The following is a 25,756-nucleotide window of genomic DNA, read 5'->3' as shown; positions in this document are numbered from 1 at the left end:
AGAACATGTCAAATCTAACTTCTTGTAAGGAGCACTGTGATGCTTCACGGGTTCAGGGATGAGATACCAGGTGTGCACCACACTCCCTGCGGTGCGCAGTTCCTGCCCGCTCCACCCCCCAGGCTGGGGGACGCCTGACATGCAGTGACCAACACGCCTTCCATCAGAGCACCAGCATGTGTGCACAGCGGTCTTCTCGCTGGCCACGCGGACCAGCCAGTAGCCAGGCCCGGACCCCCTTTTGGGTGGAGCTGGGAGCCACAGAGAAGCATTCCCAGGTCCCTACACCAATCAGGACTGCCTACTGGATTTCAACGCCCTTGGGGCAGTGACCCATCGACACCACAGATGTCTGCTCCCAAGAACGGGAATGTCTCTACCCCACATCGCACTTGGGAACACAGACACCTGTTTTCTGAGTGTGCAGGTCTGTGCACAGAGGTATTTTGCCCCAGAGTGGACTTGACCCCCCATCTCACCATCATCCAGTTCAGGTGACATGGAAGATGAGATTTGGGACCTCGGAGCAGCTGGTAGCTAGATGACATTCTGGACGGTCAGAATGAATTGGGACTTGGGAGGATGTTGGGATGGTATGAACGTACTTTGCACATTAAGGCAGATGTGGATTTGGGGGGCCAGAGGACAGATTATAGTGGGTTTATGGTGGGCCCAAAAGATATGTCCACATCCTAATCCTGAGAACCTGTGAACGTGGCCTTATTTGGAAAAAGGGTCTTTGCAAATGGCATTAAGACAAGGATGTGGAGAAGGGGAGACCCCCCTGGATCACCCAGGTGGCCGTGAATCCAGTGACAAGTGTCCTTATGTCATAAAAGTAAAATTAGAGACACAGGAGAAGCCATATAACCAGAAGCAGAGACTGGGGTGAAGCGGCCACCAGCCCAGGGACGCCTGGAGCCCCCAGCAGCTGGAGGAGGCGGGAAGGGTGCTCCTCCAGAGTCTAGGGAGGGGGTGTGACCTGGCACCTTGATTTTGGACTTCTGGCCCCTGAACTGGGAGAAGATAAACCTGCTGTTGTCGGTCCCCCGTGTGTGGTCACTTGTCACGGCCACTTCAGGACACTCATACAAAGGCTAGACTATGCCCTCTCCCCTTGCCAGGACCTCAGAGCCTCTGAGCAGGCAAACTGGAGGCGCAGGGACCTAAGGCCACCATGCGAGATCTGGACTGTCGATGCACACGGCACAGGAGCTGGGCCATCGCGAGGGCTCGGGGGAACCTGTCCGTGGAGGACGTTTCCAGGGTTCGGGCTAAATGGTCTCAGCCCCGGGTTCTACACCGTCCGGGGAGAAGCTGGCAGCCCCTTTAAGGTCTGAGCATCGCACGTTGGGGGTGGGGATGGGGGCTCTTCTGCACATTTCAAATCCAAAGACCACTCAGGCCGTCTTAGAGGTGGGTGATGGCAGAGCACAGCACTGTGTCTGGGGCACGCACATGGAAGACCTGTGTGTGCGGCCCAGCAGAAACGGCCTGGCCCCAGCCCCTCCATCTTCTAGTCCCCGCCCACGCGCCCACCCACCTCCTCGGCCTGCTGCGCCTCGGTGTGCTTGTCCAGGTAGGTCCCCTCCAGCACGGAGCCCACGATGGTCAGGCCCTTGCCGGCCTTGAGCTGCGTGGTGAAGGACAGCAGGCGGGGGTGCTTCACGCACTGCTCAGCGTCCAGGTTCAACATCACCAGTACCTGGGGCCTGTGCAGGAACAGCAGTGACCTGGCAACTCACCACATGCTCACCGATGGTGGAGAGGCAAGACGGGAACGGATGAACAGTCAGGCGCCTGCCGGAGCCCCACGCCCGAGAACCCCAGTGGGCACCGCCCCTCCCTGCCTGGCAACACCTCCAGGTAAATGCAGGATGGAGGCCAAGTGGCTTTCAGTGCAGATTAAATTCCCCCCTTCCACAGGGGCAGCCCTCCACCGACCCCCTCCCAGAAGTGAGAAGAGGGGCTGCGGGCTGTTACGACTGGTCTCCCATCAGCAGCAGAAGGAAAGCTCGTCCCCGCCCCCCTCACCACCCACGGGGCCAGGCTGAGAGCCTGGCACCGGGCAGTGGCTCAGACACAGCTGACCAGCCCAGGACTGAGGGAAGGTGCTTCTGAGACATTGTTGTTGTTTTTTTAACAAGGAAGGGAATGCCTTCTCTCTGCAGGTCTGATTTTAGAAACAGATGTTCTGTGGGTTCAGAGGGCGGGGATGGGGTTTGGGGAGGGCTGCAAGCACTCACCTCCAGTTCTTGGTGTGGGGGGCACCCTGCTCCACACGCAGGAGCGCGTAGCGGGCTGCGTTCAGCGACAGCCCCCTGATGCCATCGCCCCACTCCTTCTCGGCCCTGCAGAAGGGACAGCAGTGAGGCCCTGCTTTGCAGCCACCCTAGTAAGCTGACTTGGGGGGGGTCTCTCGGCACTTCTGTGACAGAGAAGGGGCCTTCCAGGCCAGCTGAGAGAGGGGACAGCCTGTGTGGGACCTCAGAGTCGGAGCCGACTGGAGGACATGAAGGAAGGGCGTGGTGGGGGGCCCTCTGACGGGCAGGCAGTGACCTGGGCAGAGACGGCTCCATGGGCCTGGCCAGCACAAGCAGTCGTAGCCTCAGACCCTCCTTCCAAACCACCTGAGAGCTGGGGCGGGGCTTTACGCAGCCTGCCTGGGGATCCACCGGCCCTGCCATGCCCCCCCACCCCCAATACCCCACCACCTGGCCAGAGGCGCCAACCCCCTGCCCTGGGCGGCCTGGGTGGCCAGGGGAGATGACCCAGGAAGGAACCGTGGGCGGTGATGCAGGTCCCATGAAGTGCTACAGCTGCCCACACTGTGTCCTTTCACAGTGTGGTTTCGGGGAATTCTGAAATCCATCACACATCAGTGGGCTTTCCTTTCCAGAAACAAGAAGTATGCTCAAACACGATGGCTTTTACACTGAGACACAGATAAACCTAACGCTGTATTGAAGCAAATGTGGAGCCACTTGTGAAGAGCAGCCATGCAGCTCCCTGCCTGCTAGGACCAGGGCTGCAGCGGTGACCCCACCCCACCGGAGTGCAGGTGCCCAGACGTCCCTGTGCCCCGGCCCTGGGAGAGCGAGCCGACGCCTGCGCTGCCACAGCACTCGCTGACCCCAGAAGCCAGGCCCCGCGGCCCCAGCACTCACCCGCGGTACTCGATGTACTTGTAGATGCAGCTGGCGATGAGCATGGCACACAGGGCGTAATACCAGGAGCAGATGAACATCAGCGCCAGGCACAGACTCATGCCCAGGAAGGACAGTGTCCTGCGGGAGTGAGTGGTCACGGGGCGGCCGGCACCCGCCCCACACGCCGGCCACCCCCACCCCCAACCAGCATCCGAGCAGCTGCCTCCAGAACAGCACCGCCCATCAGTGGCAAGCGTCCCCGCAGGGACCCCCGCCCCCGTGGCGCCTCACCAGTGGTAGTACTTGAAGCGCGGGCGCCAGTTGGGGGTACGCAGCAGGGTCTGCACAGCGCAAGCCAGGTTCACAAACATGTAGCACATGAGGAAGAACCTGGGGACGCGACAGCAGCGTCAGAAGGGCCAGCCAGGTCCCACGGTCGGGTCCCCACACGCCCCGCGGCACATGCCCGCTCACATAGACAGGATGGGCGCCACGCTGTCCAGGGAGGCGATGAGGATGCCAATCTCGCAGATGAGGGCCGTGAGCAGCAGGGCCCAGGTGGGCTCCCCGTTGGCCTTCCCGTGGCCAAACACCTGCAGGGAGATGGGCACGCGGTGGGCGGCCAGGCTGGGAGGTCCAACCGCAGGGGAGCGGGAGGGGCTCCATGACACCACCGTGGTCAGGGTACCCTGCATGGCCTCGTCCCTCCTGAGCGAGCAGACAGAAGCCGTGACAGGTGAAGAAACGCGAGTCTGCTGGGATCAGTTTCAGGAAACTGAGGTGAGAAGAGCAGACGCTGGGGCCGCAGTGCATGCCCGCCGAGGTCATACACCAGAGACCCCATACACACAGAGGTCGTTGTGCCCCCGACATTCAGGTGGTGAGGTCCTGACCCCAGCACCTCAGGGCAGGACTGTGTCTGGAGTTGGGGACTTTAAAGGGAACATTAAATGAGGCCACTACGGGGAACCCTGAGGCAATATGACCAGTGTCCTTAAAAGAAGAGATCAGGACACAGACACACAGAGGGACGATCTTGTGAGGACACGGGGAGAAGACAGCGTGTTCACGCTGAGGAGAGGCCGCAGGCGGGGCCAGCCTGCAAGCCCTGACCTCAGGCTTCCGGGTCCAGACAGGAGAAGGAACTTGTGTTCCTTACGCCGCCTGTTCTGTGGCGTTTGCCATGGTGGCCCCAGGGCACTGACACAGTAACGGCCTCAAGCTCATTCCAGAGCATTTTAGCCCCAACTGGACACCATGGGCCTCACCATGGTCACAGTGGGGCATTCGGGAGCAGTGTCCCACAGGGCAATGACAGGAGAGATGCCCAGTCCACAGGACGCAGAGGCCCTCACGTCGCTCCTCTGAACTGCTCCACCAGACCAGGGTGGCGGTGGGGACGTAGACCGTGCCCTAGAGCAGACCCTGGGGACCTACAGACACGTTTCTCCTGAGGGTCCCCACTCTCAGAAGGGGAGCCCGAGATGCAGCCGAGGCTTGCGGGGGGTCGCTGTGCTCACCTGGAGGAAGGGGATGATGCCATCTCGGGCAATGGCCTGCAGCAGGCGTGGCGCCCCCGTCAGGCTCTGCAGGCCGGCGCCACAAGTGGAGAAGAAGGAGCCAATGACGATGACCCAGGGGGACGGCCAGGCCAGCATGCCGATGACAAGATTCCCCTGCAGGGCCTCCCCGAACCTGTGGGGCCGGCGGGTGGGCTTTCAAAAACAGCTGAAGACTAAAGGTTTCCCCAGCTTCTGAGTGGGCATAACGCTGTCCCCACGCAATGAACAAACGTGTACCTCGAGGGTCCTTTCTCAGGAGCAGGGAATCTACGGCCCAGCCGAGGGTTTGTGTGGCCACACTCACTCACTGTCAGGGACCCACAGGAGCCCTCACCCCCCGAGGCAAGCAGGGTTGGCGAGCAACAGCTCCTCCACTGAGCAGCAGGGCCCAGGAGGTTTCCCACAGCCTCTCTCAGGAGCTCCTGCACCCCAGGGGCCCGAGGTGACTCTGTGGTCCCCATCTCCAGGCTGGAGCAAGAGAGCGCCATCCCTCTCAGGTCAGACCAAACAGAACCTCAACAAGGGTCGTGGGGTCTTCCCGCTCCACAAGCAAAGCTTGAAATCCAAGGTGATCTCATTTCAAAGTTCAAGTTTTTTAAGAAAACTGATGCTAACCCCAGAAATTTCTATTAAGTTGAAGATAAAAACCAACATACTTATCTCGTAAGATCACACCTTCAACGCAAGCTCCAAAAAGCACAATGCAGGAGAGGTCTGCAGCTTGTGTCAAGGAAGCAGTGGCTGCCATGAGCTGGCAGCAGGGCCCTGATCGCAGGTGGGCCTGGACCCACCCTGGGCGCACTGCCTGGGGCCCGTCGGGCACCGTCCTCACTGCTGAGCCCTGGGTCCACAGAATGGGCCTCAGCTCAGTGCGGACATGCTGGGCCTGCAGCGTGACCACTTCGGAGACAGGACTGGAGATGCTCACTCACTTAGAAGGGACGAACCTCAGTGAGAGAAAAGGCTCCCTGGCATCTCCAGGCTAGTGACACACACAGCTTTGTGAAACTGTGCCCAGTGCACGTGTGTGTGACTATCGCACGATATGCATACTTACATGTCACTAACATGTTGTTACATGTGGTAACATGGTTACTCTATATGGTTTATTTACAATACCACATCCCGTAACCAACTGGGAAGGTGGCGCCCAGGTGTGTGTTTTATTTTCTGGCATGAGGTTGACGCCAGCCCAGGTCCCTCTTGAAGAGACAGATGTTGTGGTCAGAACTCGCCTGAACCGGGGAAGCGTGCCCAGAGGCGTCAGGGACTGTCCTTCCCCAGCGCCTGCACCTCTCACGCCCTGACCCCTTCAAGGATACAAATAAAAGACGTTGTCACAATGGCCAGAATGGTGCCTGTAGGGATCGACTTCTGGGCGTCCCTCAGGTCCCCAGACCGGTTCGAGCCCGCCATAATGCCTGTGGAAACAGACAATCTGACATGTTACCAAGCAAACCTAGAAAACGCCACCCCCACTGGCCACGGCCTCTCTGGGGCTGAGTTAGGATGACCGCAGCCAGGACCTTGGCCTGGCCATGCTGGAAAGGCATGAGCTGGAAGAGATGTCTGCATGGGGCCTGGGTCCCCAAGCTGGGCCTCACTGTGCAGCTGTGGGACAAATGCTGCAGGGCATATGGGGGAAGGCCCCAAATGTCCTCCAGGCTCTCCACAGGGACAGCCACCCTCACCATGAACTGAGTCACAGTCAAGACCAGAATGAGGCTCAAACCAGACACACACCATTGATGCCAAAACCAAAGTCGGCCTCCAGATGCACCTAGCTCCTACTTCACTCCCCTCTGGGATCCGGGTTAACCCACGTGGCCGGGTCCCCTCTGGGATCCGGGTTAACCCACGTGGCCGGGTCCCCTCTGGGATCTGGCTTAACCCACGTGGCCGGGTCCCCTCTGGGATCCGGCTTAACCCACGTGGCCGGGTCCCCTCTGGGATCCGGCTTAACCCACGTGGCCGGGTCCCCTCTGGGATCCGGCTTAACCCACGTGGCCGGGTCCCCTCTGGGATCCGGCTTAACCCACGTGGCCGGGTCCCCTCTGGGATCCAGGTTAACCCACGTGGCCGGGTCCCCTCTGGGATCCGGCTTAACCCACGTGGCCGGGTCCCCTCTGGGGTAACCCATATGACTGGGGGTCACAGACTCCCAGAACAATGATGCCAAATGCCAACTTCCTCACAAGGCCCGGTCTGGATCAGAGCATTATAAGAACAGGAGCCTAAAGTACTCGGGGCCTCCCCACGTCACCTCCGCACTAGGCTCAATCCTTCTGCACATGGGCGAAAGTCACTGCCCACGCCCTCAAGAGTCACTGCATTTGGTACATAAAGTACAAGTGATTCCGATTGGGTTCAAAGAAACGCCAACTGACGGTAGGTCCATCCAGCCCCCCGTGAGCCTATTCTAGGTGGGACCAGACGCACCAGTGTGCTCAGAAAGGCAGTGGCCGTGTTGGGTGGGTGAGAGCACAAAGACATGTTGCCACCTGCTTCCAGAGGACGTCTCCACCCACCACGCCCACTCTCATCCCAGAATGCATTCCACTCTAACAGATGGGGGTGGAGTACAGGACAAAGACCCCGGGGGCCAGAGCCACATCCCAACCACAGCAGCCAAGGTAAGTCAGTGACCCCAGCTTTGAGGGGAGGAAAAAAAACAAAAAAAACACTTGCCAACACCTCCCCCTCCATGCCTCTAAACTAGGGCTTTAGGAAGAGCTGAGATATGGTATGGAGTGCAGACAGGCTCCCGGGGCGGCCAGGGGCTCACCCGGGCAGGGACCAGAGGGCCAGACACAGCAGGCTGCTTGTTCAGCCAGGCCAGCCCAGGTGGGGGCTGAGGGCTCCTGCTTTGCAGGGAGAAGGCTGAGGGGTGTCCAGGTGGGAGGTGGTCTCCAGGAGCAGGGGGTGTGTATGCATACGTGCGCCCCAGTGTGTGCACGTGTGTACATGTACTTGGGGAGGGGGAACGTGCATACACTAAGGGTCATCCGAGAAGGGCAGCTGACTCTCGCAAGAAGGATGGTGCAGCACCTGGCCTCTAACAGCCCTCCACGTCCTGTCCTAGGCGCCAGCTAACAGCACCCTGCGCTTCTCCATGGACCATGCTGCTTCCAATGCCGCGGGCCTCGCAGGAGAGCAGGGAACAAACCTCACTTAAACACACAACTTCCTGAGCTCCCCCCTCAGAACAGACAGCAGCAGAGACCTGTAAGCTCGTTGCTTGTGCCAAACAGGAAAGAAAACAGGGCACGGGGTTGGGAGTGGGCGAGCTGCAGGAGGGAGGTGGCAGCTCTGGCCTCACCAGTCACGGACGGGAAGTAGATGCCGACCAGCATGGTGAAGTAAGTCATGATGTCAGTGAGGACGTAAGGCAGCCCGCTGGCTCTGCTCTCCTCTGGCACGGGCACCGAGGGCGTGCCCTTCCTCTCCACAAATACCCCTTTGTCCGTGTATGCACTCCACAGGTTATCTGTGGGGGAAAAGGCTGGGTAACAGGACTCTAGAACTTTCCATCAGGCTCCTACCACAGGGAGGCCCAGCAGATGCACCTGGCACTTCCCCATGGGCTCCAACTTTGCACGACGACAAGGACACCAAACATTCCCTGGGGAAACTGCTCACCTCCTCTGAACAGTTTCAGTCCTAAAGTAAAACCTGACGGGAAGACTTCACTTGAACAACAAACATGCCCCTGACAAGTGGCCTCAGGGCTGAGGGAAGGTCTCCCTGTGGACGGAGTCAGTCAATGATCCCACCACTGGGGTCCCCAATGATGGAGGACCCCCACTGATGGGGGACCCCTGAGGGGCAGTGATGGCACACACACACACACACACACACACACTTGAGGTGACACCTGGGCCCGCCTCCCACCTATGCAAATACACCCCCTAGCAGATCTCAGCCTGCCCCAGCTGCAAGCTATGGACACCCTCCCCAAACAGAACCCCCTACAACGCCCCCACCTGCAGAGCCCAGCCCCAGGGCCCCCATCCCTGACACAGACCCCCCCAAATGCCCCCACACTCCCCACAGGTCATTGCCATACCTACTCCCTTTCCACCCATCCTGCTCCCTCCAAACACGGCACCCGTGTGTCTGTCTCTACCTGTACCCTCCGTATGACCTATGAACTCCTGCCCCTTCCAGGGGTCTTGCTCTGCCAGAGCCCAGATGTGGGCCTTGGGCTCACTACCCAGAGGGCCTCGAAGATTCAGGGTCCCCATGATCAGGGACATGTGGACAGTTGTCACTGCAGCCCTGAACCATCACTGCCAACCCACCTCAACTCAGCACGGCCCCCAAAGGCCTCCAACACCTACTGTCATCACAACGTCAGAGAGGCACAGGATACTGACCCACCAAGGGGTGGGCAGCTGGCCCTTGGCGTCAGCCTGCTTCCTTTTTCCCTAAAAGGCCAGGCCTCTCTCCCGGGTGGTGGGGGACCAGCCCAATTTATCACAGAAGAATGCAGAGACAGAAATCCAGTCCACACCCGTTAATTACTTCCCTCATTAACAGAACTGCTGCAGAGTCCTCAAGAAAAAGGACTGATTTGGAGCCACTGTCCCACTGGCTGCCATGACATGACCGCGTCTTCTGCTCTGGGGAGAGCCGGTCTTCCTCTGGGGAGGGTCAGCAGTGGGGAAGGGGCAGCCTGGCCATGCACTGAGCGGCGGGATGGGTCCCCAGGGACTGGGCCTCGGACAACGCAGCCCCACAAGATCGGACAGGCCCTCACCCAGGAGGACGCCGCTGGCCACGCCCGGGATGCCCTGGATCTCCGTGAGGTTGTTCTGGGCAAAGTAATCATCACAGGTGGTGCTGTCTGCGGAGCCGTTGCAGAAGAGGCCCCAGAGCATGCTGGTCCTCGTGCCGTTGCTGGTGACGTGGACTTTGGTACAGGCATCAAAGCTGCGACTCGATAACGTGCGGTTCCCCAGCAGACAGACCCTGCAGTGGGGGTAAGGCGTGTGGACATGTATGGCTCCCAGGGGACCAGGCGGAGATCCACGGAAGCCCCTGTAAGTAGCTTCTGACACTGCCCGTTTAGCATGATGGACCCATCCACACGAGCTGCTGGGATCAGCATCTAAGCAGGACTCTAGCCCCCGAGACTGCACTTCCTGAATCACAGGCTCTCACGCGAGGGGCTAAGGGACAGTCAGTCCTGCCGCCCTGTCCTGGGGCGTCGGACGCAGGAATGAATGGGCTGTTCCCTCCACGTGGAGATGGCAAAGCACAGGAGCAGGGGGCTGGTGCCAGCCGCCCCCCCAGACTCCTCTTGTCAGCCCATGGGCAGTGGGCCGACTGTGCAACCTAAAGGCTGAACACTGGCCACACCAGTGGCTCGCTGTGACCTAGGGCCACTTCCTTGTGACTCGGCATCTTCATTCAAAAAGGAAACAAGGAAACAACCCACTTGGGGGCTTTCCTGAGGACCAGGGCAGGAGGCCACTCCCGGGAGGAGCTGGGTGCTGCCTGATGGTCCCCAGGGCCGCCCGGGCTTTCACCAGAACTCTCGTGCAGTCCTTTCTTTGCAGATGGCTGGTGACGAGAGCCTCTGACTGCTCGCCCCCGAAGCCAGTGAGAGAACATAAGACTCACTGGCGGCCCTACCACCCCCCACTGCCGTGGCCACCGACGAAACCTGAAATACAAACTAGGAAACACTGTCTTTACAGACCTGGCCCCGGGAAGAGGGACAAAGGACAATATCCCCACGACGGACCCAGGACTCACGGGATGTCTGGCGGGTCGAAGGCGGTCTTGATGACACCGGCGTAGATGGCGAGGATGGACAGCACCACACAAGCCAGGAACACCAGGGCCAGCTTGTTGACGTACTTGACGCCCACGAAGACCACCATGGCCATGAGGGCCAGCGTGCACGTCCCATATATGCGCATGTTGTGCAGCATGGCCACCGCCTCACCGTCTGCCGAGGCCGCGTGGATGACGGCTGCACCAGGGGAGATGTAGGTCTGCAGGGAGAAGCAGGTCAGGGCCGCCATCCACCCCGGCCTGGAAGACGACCCCATGGGGAGAAGGACGGCCAGACACGACCTCCTGAGGGGCCCTTCTCTGGGAAGCTTGGCGCTGAGCTCCCCCTTCCCCGGAGGCCCCACACCACCAGAATGTGCCTACAAGGGACCGTCGGGTGCACAACACAGGGGCATCGAATGGCAAGGAACTGGGCCCAATTCTGAGATGACACTTAGGACCCTTCACAGTGAGGCAGTGTTAGGACACACGCATTCCCCACTTTCCTAACTTAAAGGAAAAGCAATGTTTTTCTGCTACCAGGGATGTAATTCCAGGTTGGAGAGCCCAGTGCCAGCCCAGCACAGCCCTCCCAGAACCACGCGGGCAGAAATGGAGCAGGATCACACGTGGTGCTCGGTGCACCCTGCTAGGACGGTGCACCCTGCTAGGACGGTGCACCAAGGGACTGGCGACGTAGCTCTAAGACGCGGGCAGGACCAGGGATGGGGACCTGACCAATGGGCTTGGGGAGCACACCCCCCTATTGCCCAGCAGGCACCCAGAGTACGGGAGGCACTGGTGTTTTGGGCAGCCGTGCCTGAGGTACCGCAGCAGGAGGAAAACTGGGACGAAGGGGCGGCAGGACCAGTGGGTCCCAGAGAGTGTGACCTCTGAGGGGTCTGGCAAACCTTAAAACACACAAAAAATTGAGCGCAAGTACTTCACGTTGCAGGGGGAAACTTCCTGCAGAAGGACCCAGAATGTTCGCCATGTGACAAGGACAGATGAGAAGAAAAGCTTGACGGCAAGCGCTGCCCCCAGGGTTGGCGCCCGGGCAAGGGGAACCATGTGCCAACAGGGCACTTACCAGAAAAATCTCAATGGTCCCCAGAATATACATGGCCCCTGCGAAGGTTGTGCCCAGATAGAAGCAGAGGCCCACGGCGCCCCCAAACTCCGGCCCCAGTGACCGCGAAATCATGTAGTACGAGCCGCCAGCTGCAGAAACCACCAAACAGGAAACAGCGGGTCAGGGCCGTGTCCTGTGAATGCAGACTTCACAAGCAGACGGCCATCTCTGGGAGTTGTGATGGAAGAGGGTCATGGTGAACAACAGTCAGTAGGAGGGGGCCAGGAGCCAGATACCTGCGTCCATAAGTCTGCACATCTTGTCGGACCAACACCCATCCTCTTAACTTCTCCACAAAAGGCCCGAGAACCCAGGCTGCTCAGGCACCATTTCTGTATCACCTTCACAGTGCCCTCAACTCCCACGCCCGTGTGTCTGTCCCTGGCTGTTTTGTCAGTCGGCTGGGTCCACACAAGGACACCAACCAGGAACCACTGTGAGTCTGAAATGTCTGCAACACATTTCAGGGAGAGCCCCCTTTCTGCAAACCAAAACACCAATCTGCTTCTGGAATCATCACACCCCTCCTGCAGCTGAGTTGCGGCGCCTTCCAGCTGGGCCTGGAGGGAAGCAGGCGACCCACAGGGGGCTCACTGTGCGGAAGTTCTGGGGGAGGGGCAGCTCTTCAAGAATTTGGGGTGCAAAACAAACTGAGCCTCACTTACATACACATACAGGTTGCTCAGCTGCAAGGGAGCCAGGTGGCTCCTTCCACTTCTGTGAATCCAGGTGGCAAATGAATTAGAGGCTCCCAGGGTACAAACTGGGCCACAGCACTGCCCTCCGGCCTTTCCTCCCTGGCTGAGCTCATCCCCTTCCCGTGGGGACTCCCCTCTTGCTCCCCTCCCCCAAGCACCAGGCCGGTAACTACACTGCAAAAGGGAGGAAGACAAACATCCAGGATTTCAGGGCTCAAATTTCAAAGTGAAGCCCGGAGGGAGCAGACCAGACGTCCCCACACCAGGCAGCCCCTCCCCCATCTCTACCCCTTGGTCAGATGGCGTCAGAGGCAACAAATGCAGCCTGTGGTGCTTTAGTTGGTTGAAAAGAGAATGATGGTTTGTGGGAAATTAAACATCAGAATCAAAGGGATGTATCTGGTCATAAAATGCCAGTGCGTTGTCCAGACAGCAAAGGCGCAGGTTTGACAAAAAAATGTCCTGGGGACAGTGCCATGGGTTCGCCCTGTGGTACCCTCAGGGGGACACAGGAAGAGGCCGCAGGACCCGGGGCACCAGCCCTCATGAGTCCACATGAGCACTGCTGACCAAAGGTGGGGTCACTGCTGGCAGCTTCTGGAAGGGCCCGGCCAGCCCAAGGACGTCCCTCTCTGCCCAGGTGCCCCCTGACGACGTAGAGGTCTCTGTGCTCGGACACTGATGACAGACCCCACCCTACAGGCGGTAAAGGCACATCCACAGGGGGCCTTTTGGAACAGGGCCCCATTTCCCGCCTCACCCGCAGCCATCTTGGATGAAGGGCACGTCAAGGTCATCATCAAAATGAAAGGGGAGCGCGTACTGAGTGCACAGCAGCGCTCAGCTCAGCTACTACCCACTAAAGGAAGTCGCATTTCAGATGACCCGGCTGCCAGACCCCTTACCTGGGACCACGCCGTTGGTGGCAATTGCACTCATCGAGATGGCTGTCAGCATCGTCTGCAAGACAGGTGACCCTTTAGAAGAGCATTCTTGAGGTCCCCCCGGCAGCAAGGACAGCGTCCCCCCACCATCCCCTGCAGCAAGGGCAGTGCTTCCCGGCTCCTGACCACTAAGGGGCTGCTGAGTATTGGACACTCAGGACTGCAGCCCCCAACCCCGTGTTCTGTCCCCTTAACCCCCAAAACTGTGCCCAGGTAGCTGTGCCCAGGTAGCCCAGAGAAGATGTGACTGATAACCCCATCCCACAGTGAAGGGCCCGCTTCTGCCTGGGTGGTACCCCCGTGGGGTGTATAAGGGGGACCCTGCCTGGGTGCCCACCCGCGTGGCAGCCTGTGCAGGGCGGCCCTGCCCCAGCTCTCACCACCTGCTCAGGAAGCAGCCACACCCGTGGGTTGGGGAGCAATTACTCTACAACCAAAGGACCAGAAGCCACAGCTGGGAAAGCGAAGGCCCCAGTGACTCCGGTGACCTGGTGCCCCCGGGACCGTATCTGCTGCATGGACAAGACCCTGCCCTGTGTCTTGCTTTTTATCCTTTATTCGTGGCAACCACTGCGGACACTTCCCGACATCACGGCACAGGAGAACGCCATGAGGCAGTTTAGCTGACCCCACAGACCCGCAAACACCACGGGCCAGGGTGCCGGGAAGCCCGGGGTACAGGGGAAGTGGACCAACTGGGGACCAGGGCACTCCCGCTCGTCTGCATGTTTGAATTCTCTCAGGTGACACGTGGTGACACAACCGTTGAATCACCCTTCTCATAACAAGAATAAAAGACAGTAGGAAAAGCACGGCCGGGGAGCGGGGATGAGCAACTAAACTAGGTGTGACAAAACAGTGGACAGAAGCGCGTCTGTGTCCTTGACGGGGACACAGCGCGAGGCCAAGTGTGGGTCTGGGGCTCAACAAGTCACCTTCCTATAAACGGGGTCCCGGAAAATGCCCAGAGGGTTCCCACTGGAAGAGGACCTGGTCCGCGCGCAGGACCGTGCAAGTGGCAACAGCGCCCATGGCAGCGCCCGGCTGCCCAGACGTCCCAGCCCCTCTGCACATCCGCGAGACGCGCCGCCCTACAGCCGCCGCCGCGCTCACACGGGCTCGGGGCAGGGGCTGCGCCGACCTGGAATGCACGTGGAAACCAGGGCCCCAGAGCCCGCAGTGACGCCCAGGGCACAAACACCGCCAGGGCCGGCGGGCTCACTCACGCAGGTGCAGCACACGAACACGATGAGGAAGGACTCCAGCACGCCGGCCACACCCACAATCCACGCCATGCGCAGGAAGAGGATGACGCCCAGGATGTTCTGCAGGCAGGGCAGGTAGACGCCGATGAAGGTGCCCATGCCCGGGCTCTGAGGGAGAGAAGGTCCAGGGAGGGGCTGCACCGGGCGCTGCTGCACCGGGCGCCACAGCCCCTCCTGGCAGCCTCACCTCCGCCCTCAGGCCCGGACATGAGGAAAGGAAGCAGGTCAGCTGCCTGGATCTAGAAAAATGGCTGAATCGACACCACCCCCCAGAGTGACCTGAGGCTGCAGGACGCCAGAGCAGGACGCCGGCCGCCAGGAGGGGCCAGGCCCACATTGTCACCAGGGAGCGGAGGGAGCAGCCTGGTGGGCCTTCTCCTCCGAGGGGAATGGCAGGAAGGGGGAAAGTCTGGGAAAGGGAGAAGAGGACCAGACTCTGTGCAATGCGACTGTAGCTTGGGGCTCCAGGAGCTCAGGACCTCATGGGCATGTCCCTAAAGCCACAGAAAGCACAGACACCAGGGCCAGGCACAACTCTGCTGTGTCCGGCCTGCGTGGACGGAGTGACCAGGGGTGCCAGCGAGACTTCAGAGGACTTGTGTGAGCGCATAGGACAGCCACTCCCCTCGCCACAGTCCACAGCCGTGCCGCCTGGACACGGGGAACTGCGGGGGGGAAGTGCCGGGGGCCCAGGTGGGAGCATCCGCAGTGCGCCTGGCGAGACCAGCCTGGGACGACAGCCAGCATGACCAGTCAGGAGGGACACCTGGGATTTGGGGACATCTGCTATACCAACAAGACGCTGCTTAATGAGGAAAACGTGTGAATTTAGGTAAAATTTTTAAAAAAGAAAACCTGGGAAGCTTTGCTTTGAAAACGTTTCCTGAATGACAACGCTGACCGAAAACAAGGGCCCCATGTGGCAACTGAGAGGGGTGTAGCCCTGGGGCTCAGGGGACACAGCCCAGCCCCAGGGAGGCGGCTGAGGGCAGATGCTCAAGGAAGAACAGACTGAACCCCCATGAAAGGAAGGAGGTGGTTTCTTGGGGTGACAACAGAGCCGTCGAGTACAGAAGGGACAGGGCCACGAGCTCTGACAGATCCTAGGACCCCAGGGACAATGACCTGAGCGCCGCCCAGTCCCTGAGAGGAGCCAGGGGCAGAGGGTCCAAAAGCCTGCACAGCTCAGGCGCCAGTGCTGGGCTCCGGCCAGCTGCTTTAACGCCTGCGCCCCGAGCACCCTGGCACTCCTAGGCCAGAGTCCTCAGCCCCGGCCCTGCCCACCCATGGGACCCTGTGCTTTTGTGAAAAGAAAAGTGAGCCTGGCACCTGACACAGGGTGGGGTATACGTGAACTGTATGAAAATACGAATGCTACACCAGGTGACAACTATGCTGGGCGAGTGCAGCCGCTGTGCACTGTCTCATGGAGCACACAAGGTCGTCCACAAAACAGCACAGAGGCTGAAGCTGACCGTCCAGTCACAGCAGCGCCCGGCTCAGGCCCCACATGGGCCGGGGGCCAGCTCTCTGTGCAGTAGCTGGCAGGCTCCTCAGTCTCCCGAAAGGGCACAGCGGGCACACAACCTTAATTCTCATAAAAGGCAGCTTTGAAGGACACACCTGACCCCTGAAGCCCAGGAGGCTGCAGGGACCAGGCCCTAAAGACGGCGCCTGGGGGGAGCCGACGCCCTATCTCTGGGGACGAGCGCTTAGCCCAGCTGGTCAGAGGGACAGAGAGGGGTGGCCCCTGACCCCACACCCCAGGGGACTTCAACTCAGTCCTAAGTGGGGCAGCTGGACTCACCCCAACCGAAGCCTGCCCACCTAGTGACACGGCTGTGCTAAGGGTCATGGGGTGGCCGTCCCGCCTGGACTGAAACCCAGGGATGGTCCAGGTCCCCATCTGGCAGTGGGTCCTTGCCACAGGCCATTGGGATGTGCCAGGCTGGACACTTAGGTTACATCTCAACAGAAACTACGAGGGGTTGGGGCTGCAGTCCTGTCTGTGCCACGCGGCGGCTGTGACCTGCTGGGCTGTGCCATGTGGCCTGGAGGGAGCTGCAGCGGCAGGTGGGGGGCCTGTGTGGGGCCAGGAGCTAAGGCCGAGGGTTGCTTCCAGAAGCACTGGGACCCAGGCAGGCTGGCAGCTCCCTGGGACACAAGCTCCTGCAGACAGATGGACAGCTGTCCCACAGCACAGCTGGACCAGAACCTAGGACACGCATCCACAGATGTGACCTCCCGCAGGGTGTCACCTGGGCCCAGCGTCTTCTGTCCCCCACCTCAGGGCGGGCCGTGGCTCCATGAAAACCCAGGGTGGTTACAAGCCCCTGACAAGCCAGGGAGGTCCTGACAGGGGGACCAGGACAGGTGTGGTCCAGACACACCACTGCTGCAGAGGCCACCGCCCTCTGGCCGGGAAGGTGGATGGGGCTAGATGGCGAGGCCATGTCCCCGTTACGTCTCCATTACTTCAGAACACGGGGACCTTCGGGTGGCATTCTCAGAGACAAGTTAGGGGAAATAAAGGGGGGAAATCACCATTTGACATCAAGAAAAGCCGATTTCCACCCGTGAGTGAACCACCTGCAGAGGAGGTGATCAGAAGAGGAGACTTGGGAAAAGCCCGTTTGTTCAAGGTTTCAGAGGAAGGAAGGAGGAAGAGGGCGCGTCATGACCTCTGGAAGCTGGGGCCTGCACTGGGAGGTCTCCCTTGGTGGTTAAAGTTGTTTTTTTAATTTTAAGTCTGTGTCTTTGATTTTTAAAGTAACATACATACTGCAGGACAATTTAAAAAGTAAAGGAAGTAAGACAAAACTATGAATCACACATCGTTCTCCCATCGAGACCCTCAATGTGTCCTGTTCACTGTGGCTCCGTCCGAAGTTGCGAAACACAGCCTGCAGGCTTGGCTGCTCTGTCCTGGACAGCCCCCCAGCCCCGCAGTGCGTTCCTAAGCCCGCTTACAAAACCCTCCCAGAAAACCTTTCCACACAAATCCTCACGGCAGCTCTGCTTATTTTTTAGGATAGAATCCTAGAAATAAATGCCTAAGAAATAAAATTTCTGGGAAAACGGTAAGAGACGAAGTGGCGTCTGACTGAACAAAGGGGGCAGGCCGGGCCGTACCTTGACCTCGCGCCGCCGGCTTTCCTCGGCTTCCTCATGCTCCACCACGCCCTGGCTCAGGTTGGTGTAGTTGGCCAGCTTGTTGAGGAGTGACGACACCATGGGGTTGCTGTCCATCTCCTCCTGTTTGGGACCAAGACATGGAATCAGTCACCCCAATCCCGAACTGACACGCCCCCAAACCGACCAGACCAACCACCCGGCACAACTCCTGCTGTGTGGACGCTGCAAAGAGCCCATCTACCTGCAGGGCCAGCTGGAGCCCAGCTCTGTCCTGGTCCTGAAGCCTATCCATCCCGCCAGGCCCTGGTCACAGGCCGTCTGAAGTTGGGGGTCAAGGGCCAGAGGTCAGGCTCCAGGGCCCACTGAGCGGGGCTACCCACCCAGCAAGGGGGACAGGGCTCCCCAAGGCGGGCCAGGATTCAGCCTGTGTGACGGGCTCCTAAGGCACCTCAGGGGGAGGGGTCGCCGAGGGACCACAAGGGTCACCACCTCGTGCCCATCAGGCAGCCTGGCCCCAGCTCACCCTTAGACTAGAGGGTCTCAAGGCCACGGCCCACATTGCAGCTACTTGGCACCCTGCTATTTGCAGGAGAAAGTGGACGTTACCTCAAAGAGCGCCATGCTCCTCCCTTCAAAGAAACTCTCTCTCTCCATCTCACCATTGTCAATGATGGGGCTGCTTTCTCTTGAGTGCCCATCTCCTGCTAGGGAAACAGTTCAGGTCAGTGTTAGAAGCTGAAAGAAGATGGGGGCAACAGGGAACCAGGGGGACGGCAGCCTTAGGGAGGACCTCCCGGTGACAGACAGACACCCACAGCTGAGCCAAGTGCGGGACACCGGGGAGAGGCCAGCGCCTGTGGCCTGAGGACGGAGTGGGCGCTGGTGAGGACACCGGGCTCCGAGAGCCACGTGTGGCCACAGTCTTCCTTCTCTGAGAACAGACACACAGGAAACCTGCACACGTCAGACTCTGCCTAGGACCACAGCCAATGAGGTCCCAGATTGTGGCCCCCTGCCCTGCACTCGGGGCGCTGCCTGGCCAGGCACCCTGGGTCTCCCTCCTCAGCTCAGGTCCTGAGGGGCCTGGGGCCGACGTCCACCAGAGGTACGACAGGCCAGAGCCTGGACAACTCCCCACCAATACAGCACGACGAGCCCTGGAGCCACTTGGCAGCCATGCTGAGCGTGAGACGTGTCTGCATGATGGGACAGAGACGCAGCTCCAGGGACCCTCTCACGTGACCACTAGTCTCCTGGACACCCGCACGGGGACCAGACCTCTCCACCCCGGGGGTGGCCCGAGGGCCTCGGGCTGCCAGTGGCCAAGAGCTGCTGGGTTCACAGCCAGGGCCCCTGGCCTCCGTTTTCCCACATGGAAGATGGGACTCACAGGAGACTGATTAACATAGTGGTGCCTTTGGAACGTCACTTAGAAAACCTTGGCTGGGCTGGGCTGAGAGTGCAGGGTCTCACACAGGAGAGGGGCTAAGCAGCACCCCAGGACCCTGGCCCGGACCCCAGCAAGTCTGTCTGCATCCAGCCTAGTGGCTTCCCCTGGGAGGCCCAGCACCAACAGTGGGGATCACAGAGAGCCAGGATGGGCCAGTCCTGGGGTGCACTGCCGGGGCGGGGAGCGGGCCCCCTCAGCAGGCACGGGCTTCTGGCAGACACCACAACTGTGCCTCCTCCCACAATTAACCAGACATTTTCAGATGAAGCAGGCAGCATGTTTTACAAGGAGAAACCTGCTCAATAACCACGTGGCCCATCACTGGGAACCTGGTTTTAAATTACGGTTCACCATGCAATAAAACCCTGCATTTATTTTAGAAGACGGGCTGTGTTTGCCCTGAAGCATGACCCCCGGGTACTGATGACAAACAGGAAACAGCATCACACACAACAGGAAGGCAGCCTCTGAAAGGGCAGCTCCAAGGTGAAGTGGGGCTCCCTGCCGGGCTGCCCCCCCCCCCCCCCCCCCCCCCCCCCCGCAACGGCGTCTCTATGCCGATGTGACTTCCTGAAGCTCTCTGTGGGGGGCAGGGGGCTCAGGTAAGACGGACCCCGCGCGGCCTCCTGCTCCGCAGCTTCAAGTCCCAACGCCTGCCTCTTGGGGCCCACGGACCCTCCAGCGCCTCCCCGGAACTCCCGGGGACACGCAGCCTAACAGGAAGTCCACTGCCTGCTGGCCTGTGACTATCAGTGACGTGGAAATACCCGAGTCCACGAGGACCACACAGACACTACGTTGGCTCTGTTGTGACAGCACCCCGAATCCTAACGGATCACAGTGGCCTCACCTGCGGTCGGTCCCAGAGCCGTTCGGAGCACAGATCCTGCAATGGGGTGTCATGGAATCCACACACACGACACGGCCCTAGGTGACACCTGGGACCCCCACCTCCATGGCTACTCTGTCAGGATGGCCTGACCCAGGCCACCAGGTCACGGCAGCCAGGTCAGGGGGACCACACAGGGCTCGGCCTGACCAACCTGCGAGCTTGCTCCCAAATCCTGAAACACAGACCCCAACACGTGCTCTAAATTCAAAATGGACAGAAAGCCATTGGCATCCCTCTAATGGCAACCCGTCCGTGCTACTGAGCCCGGGACCCTCTGGCACCCCCACTGCACAGATCAAGGGCGGCAACACCACCACCCTAGAAGCTGCCAGCAGGGACACGCAGAGCAAGCAGGGGGAGCAAGCCTTGCCTGCACCCCCATCTGTACCTTACCCGAGGACCCCCCACACTTTGCCCACCTATGTGTCACGACCACCAAGTCACTGTCACTGACGAGTCACGGCCACCAATGGGCCTCGTGGGAGCCGCAGCCATGGCAGGGAAAGGCCCAGGCTCTGACCACCAACCATCCTGTTATGACCCAACCCCCACCAGGAGGCTCTCGAGTGAGGGGGCCAGGAAGAGGCTTGGACACGCTGTCCTCTGTCCCCAGGGAGGCCCAACCAGGTGGAGCACGGACTTAGTGGGGAGCCACCTGCTTGCGCAGGTCCTGTCAGGGTGGCGCTCTGACAGAAGCCCTAAGAGCCAGGCGTCCCTGACCCTGCCAGTACTCAGGGAGGGGGTGTCCACCAGTGTGTCCCCTGAGGAGGCTCTAGGTTACGTCCCTGTCCCCTAACAAGGGAAAGGAATGAGGGAGACAGAGGGGCAGGGAGCCTCCAGGGCCGCCATGAGGGCACAGCAGCCACCCTGCGCCCGCTCCGCCGACCTGGCCCGACATCCTCAGCTCCACACCCGTCTGGCCGCGGCCTCCCGGTCCTCCACTGGAGGGGCCCAGGCCTCAGCACCCACAGCTGCAGCAGGCGCCCCACCCCACGCTCTGCGCCGCTCTGTCCGCCTGAGGGCTCCCAGGCCCCAGGCCCTGCTGCCAGCTAGTCACTGAGCAGGAGCAGGGACACGCAAGTCACCACTGGACTGATCGCCACAATGACCACTTTGGCCGAGAACCGCCAGCGGATACTGGGCCCGGGGCGAAAGCTGGAGCAAACGGCACAGTGCTGGGCCCACGTCTCCCACGAGGCACTCCAGCCGACACGCCACCCACGGACCTCACCAGGGGTCAAGGCTAACATCGGGGTCGCGGGATTGACCCCCAGAGCACAACACTGACTGCTGGGTTCCCGAGTCTGATCGTGAGGAAGCTTGAGACGAACCCAAACAGGTACCACAGGCACCCTGTTCATGAAGGCCGGTGCCCCGGAGGCCGACGGAGGGCCACGGAAAGTTCCAGATGGAAGGACATGGGGATGGGTGATGGAATGCAGCGCGTCACCCAATGCTTTAGATAAGGGACATCGTTGGGCTGACTGGGGAATGTGAACAGTGGACAAGACCTTCAGTCAGTGAGAATTCTGATTTGGGCGACGACACCAGAGATTATGGGAAACACACCCATTCTTCTCAACAGTTCAGAAGAAAAGTGAGTAAAAGGGAGAGAAACAAGCCAACGTGGCAAAACCGTAACATTCAGGCAAATCGGGCCAACGGCACATGGAAATTCTTTGTGTTCTTGCAACTTTCTGAAGTCTAAAGTTACACCAAAATAAAGTTAAAGGAGAAAATACAAACATTCTCAAATAAAAAAAGAAACAATGCTAAAGCTCCTTGCCCTAAACCGCAGCAGCCCCGCAGAGGAGCCGGGTCAAGGCCGGCCTGCCTGCCTCCCTCCGTCCCTCCCTCCCTCTTTCCTTCTGGAGTTTTAAGCGGATTCCTGCCCAGGCTCCCTTTTCTGGAAACAACGTATTACTTTGGTGATAACGGTCATGGCTGCTGACAGAGCAGCAGTTCCCGACTGTGTTTCTGGAGTAAATGAAGGTGAAGAGGGCTCTCTCTAGACCCGCCTCTGGCTGGAGGACACTCAGGCCACCCAAGGCGGCCGACAGCCCTGAGAGGCAGGGAGGGAGGGGTCGAAACCCGGTTCAGTTTCTCCCTCCGACAAGGAAGCCTGGTCGCACAACCTTGGACAAAGTCAGGCTCCTGGGTCTCATGTTTCTTGTCGCCGGAAAGCCTCGCCACACAGCTCCGGGGGCAGCTCCCACGTCCTAGGGCCTGACCCTTTTGCACACATGGGGGGCTCAGAGGGCAGAGCTGGCTTCAGACCCCCTTCTGTTCCCCAGGCACAACCCTGCCAGGGCCACCGCGGCTCTAAGGGCAGGGGACCCTACTCTGACCAAGGCCCACACAAGCTTCAAGGCCACTCACCTGGGCTTGCGCCCCTGTCGTCACTCCGCTCATTCATGAGGACAAGGACCCAGCACAAGCCTGAGCAGAGGGAACCCTGGGGCAGGTACTGCAGGGACAGGCAGAAGGCGGCCTCACCAGGCCCCACTGTGTCCTCCTGGGCGGGTGCCCCAGTGGTGCCCTTGCTACAGGGCGGTGGCCTGTGCAGGGCCGTGCGAGGAGGGAGGGCCCCACAGCTGGATCAGGTGTCCTGGCCACGCCAGCCCCAGGGCAGGACCCACATCTGCTGTCCCCAAGCAGGCGTGCACACGGCACAGACAGCCCGCCACGGTTCATCTAAGGGACAGCTTGTGTCCACCAGTCAAATGTTTCATCAGTTATGGCCCAGAGGTCACAGGATTAACTCCAAACCGTCCCCCAACCACACTCCCTCCTCCTGCCCCCAAGGAACCCACTTCTGACTCTCCACACCTGTGGACTGAAGGCGCACAGCTCACCTCGCATTTACAGAAATAATTTTACAATCTGTTGGTTTGACAATCTGGATGTAACCACCTGTTGTTTACTACACAGAAAAACAACGCGATGAGGTGGAAGGTCACAGTTCACGGCGAGCCCGTGACCCTTCCGACGCATCTTGGGGGGCTGCAGAGCTCATGTCACAGCCGCAGCCGTGCCCACTAGATGCGGAGGGGGCGGGGAAGCACCGTCACAGGCCCAACCTCAAGGATTCCGATTCCGTAAGGTGACACGTCGGGCGGGGGTGTTACAGACACAGAGCCGTCCCAGGAAGACTCCCCGAAACCACCCTCCCTTCCTCCTCCCTCTGTGGCTTGGTGTGGGCTCCTCTCGTCACTGAGAAAACACACCCTCAGCCAATAAAATCTGAACCAGAACAAGTCAGCATGGGTTTCACTGCACTCCCCCCAGCAGCCCGACCGGGAAACAAGCCACGCTGGGGTGGACTCCCAGTGGCCTGAGCTGCCCCCCAAAGGACAGCCAAGCTGTGGGTGTCACACCGGAAAGAGCACTGAGGCTCCCAGTGACCCTGGGAAAACAAGGGAATTTCCCCCAAAATGGAGTGAAACGGGGAGATATTACGGAAACATATCATGTAAACACAGGCCGGGTCCCTGAAGTAGTTCCCGGCTGAGCGCTGAGCATGGTTCCCGGGACAGCCCCTGGCAGCAGCTGGGACAGGTGTGCTCCGCAGAGGTCGCCGTCACAGTCAGACGCCACCAGGCGCCAGAGAGCATCGCGTGGCAACGAGCCATGAGCGTCCACTCTACAACCGCCTGGACTCTGGCCTGCTGGCCAGCGCTGGACTCTCGATGAGCTCTCAGGACAGACCTCTGATTCTCTGACACAGCAGCTAATTCCTGTAACTGGTCTTCTGATGGCCTTTAAAATGCACATGTAATGGTCCCATAGCAGCAGCAGCCCCTGCTCCCTGACCGTCCGAAGGCCACCAGCCCTAGGAGCATTCAGGGGACACCAACATCACCCACCACCTAATTAAAAGTGGAAACCGAACACTCAGCCCACCACCAACTCCACAGCAGTGGCTGTCCCAAATACAGGGGGGACCCGGGCAGCAAGACAGTGACAACTGGCTACAACAGGGAATAAAAAGAATTCATAAAGCCACATGGCCCTCATTGTTAAAAACTTAAAAGGCGAGGGCAAGGACTTACACACTCGTTTCTAATTAATCAAGTGAGGAAAGAGAAAAAGAACAACATTATGGGCAGAAACCCAACAAATACACCTCAGCTGGCATCAAGGTCCCATCCGTAGCGGGAGCCCTGGGGACGGTGGGTGCCCTGGATATGATGGGACGAGAAGGGCACACGCCCTGTGGGGGCCTCCTCCCCAAACCCACAACCCAGTGTAGTCTAAGGACACGAGTCGCAGCCCCCCTGAGCACACCCCCACTCCAGAGCCGTGCAGCCGAGAACAAGGGCAGCCTGACAACCTGTGGCACCAACAGGACACCAAGCAGTGACCGCTGAGTGCAGTGTGGGGTCTAGGGACAGAGTAGGACGTTGGGGACAAGGTGAGACGCTGACGGCTGAGCACAGTGGGCAGTGACACGCAGAGCTGGCCCTAGGTGTGACGGCCACGCCGAGTGGGGAGCCAGCACCGGGCCCGTGGGACACTGCTGCACCTCCACGCGCCCCTCAAGTCCAGAACTATGCCAGACGGAAAGTTCATCAAGTAAAAATAATTCTCATGGGCAGCCGCTTAGCTCAGTTGGTTAGAGCCTGATGCATGTACCACCAAGGTCGCCGGTTCGGTCCCCACACGGGCCACTGTGAGCTGCGCCCTCCACAACTAGATTGAAACAACTACTTGACTTGGAGCAGGTGGGTCCTGGAAAAACACACTTAAAATAAATACAAGTCTTTTTAAAAAGAAATAATAATAATAATAATAATTCTCGTCTTGGTGGGACCACAAAGAGAAAATTCAAGAACCGAGGCCTGGAAAACACAGACAGGTGCAGCTCGCGAACAGCTGCACACGAGTCAGAAGACCACCGTTCGTGACCCCCGTATGAAGTGGTCCAGGCGTGAACCCGAGAGACACCCTGAAACCCGTGGGGGACCAGGCCTGGACACTGCATCCAAAGGGGCGGGGCCCTCTGAGGTCACGTTGGCGGTGGGAGATGGACCCCAGGACCCAGGAGTCACAGGACAAGGACATCCCCGTGGCAATGTCTTGCCTCGCGGCGTTTCTCCTGAAAACAACCCCAAGGAAACAACCACGTGTAAGTTCCATGGCATTCTGCAAGACACCTGGCCCAGATCTTCAAGCACGTCAAGGTCAGGAAAGACGGCAAGGTGGAGAATACTCTAGACCATGGGCCGGCAAGCTTTCTCTGTAAAGGACCACACCGTCCCTTCACAACCACTCACAGGCTCCAAAGACAAGACAGTGTGTGAACAAATGGCAGGGCCATGTTCCAATAAAACTTTACTGACAAAGGCCGGCAGCTGGCTGGGCCACAGGCTGCAGAGCCCAGCAGGCCGGCAGCGGCTCTCAGCTCTCAGCACACGGGGCCTATGACCCTCACCAGGCGGAGGGCACTCAGCACGTCCTCCCTCCAGCCCCGAGGGCTCCCGGCTTCAGGAGCCACTGCCCCTCCTTGCAGCAAGTAGGAGCAGCCTGTTTAGAGCCCACGCCCTGAAGACCTGGCTCTCCAGCCCAAGAAGCCAGCACTCGGTGGGTCACTCCTCTGCAGAACACGTCCCAGCCTCAGTGACCACATATGCCTGCTGGTCCCCTCACAGTCTCAAGAGTTCAGTAGTGCGTGTGCTCCAGCACCTTCAGCACCTTTTAAACAAGCTCAACAAGACCAGCTATCCCCAGAGACTGTGGCCCTGCAGA

At 59.6% G+C, this 25,756-nt stretch overlaps 1 protein-coding gene across 13 annotated transcripts in view; it reads right to left on the bottom strand.

Moving 5' to 3' along the window:
• The window catches only part of SLC12A7 (solute carrier family 12 member 7), a 77,953-nt gene that overhangs the window by 11,115 nt on the left and 41,082 nt on the right, over window positions 1-25,756 (bottom strand). For 7 of the 13 annotated variants that reach the window (XR_013993596.1, XR_013993597.1, XM_081052947.1 and 4 more), the window contains exons 2-17: window positions 18,273-18,370; window positions 17,664-17,786; window positions 14,493-14,639; window positions 13,228-13,282; window positions 11,583-11,713; window positions 10,472-10,713; window positions 9,471-9,682; window positions 8,031-8,198; window positions 6,034-6,132; window positions 5,368-5,425; window positions 4,670-4,844; window positions 3,624-3,742; window positions 3,441-3,539; window positions 3,168-3,287; window positions 2,247-2,351; window positions 1,544-1,712 (exon numbers count right to left, since the gene is read on the bottom strand). Coding sequence is in view for 9 of the 13 variants with exons in the window: in XM_081052947.1 (XP_080909073.1) it covers window positions 1,544-1,712; window positions 2,247-2,351; window positions 3,168-3,287; window positions 3,441-3,539; window positions 3,624-3,742; window positions 4,670-4,844; window positions 5,368-5,425; window positions 6,034-6,132; window positions 8,031-8,198; window positions 9,471-9,682; window positions 10,472-10,713; window positions 11,583-11,713; window positions 13,228-13,282; window positions 14,493-14,639; window positions 17,664-17,786; window positions 18,273-18,370 (2,120 nt within the window). In the remaining 4 variants the exon portion in view is untranslated. The remainder of the gene's footprint in view (window positions 1-1,543; window positions 1,713-2,246; window positions 2,352-3,167; window positions 3,288-3,440; window positions 3,540-3,623; window positions 3,743-4,669; window positions 4,845-5,367; window positions 5,426-6,033; window positions 6,133-8,030; window positions 8,199-9,470; window positions 9,683-10,471; window positions 10,714-11,582; window positions 11,714-13,227; window positions 13,283-14,492; window positions 14,640-17,663; window positions 17,787-18,272; window positions 18,371-25,756) is intronic. The other 6 variants (XR_013993595.1, XR_013993598.1, XM_081052950.1 and 3 more) reach the window with 3 other exon arrangements.

This window comes from Rhinolophus hipposideros, assembly GCF_964194185.1.
Source record: "Rhinolophus hipposideros genome assembly, chromosome: 7".
Classification (NCBI taxonomy): domain Eukaryota; kingdom Metazoa; phylum Chordata; class Mammalia; order Chiroptera; family Rhinolophidae; genus Rhinolophus; species Rhinolophus hipposideros.
Note: the sequence above shows the minus strand (reverse complement) of the source record. Positions and strands in the feature narration are given on the sequence as shown.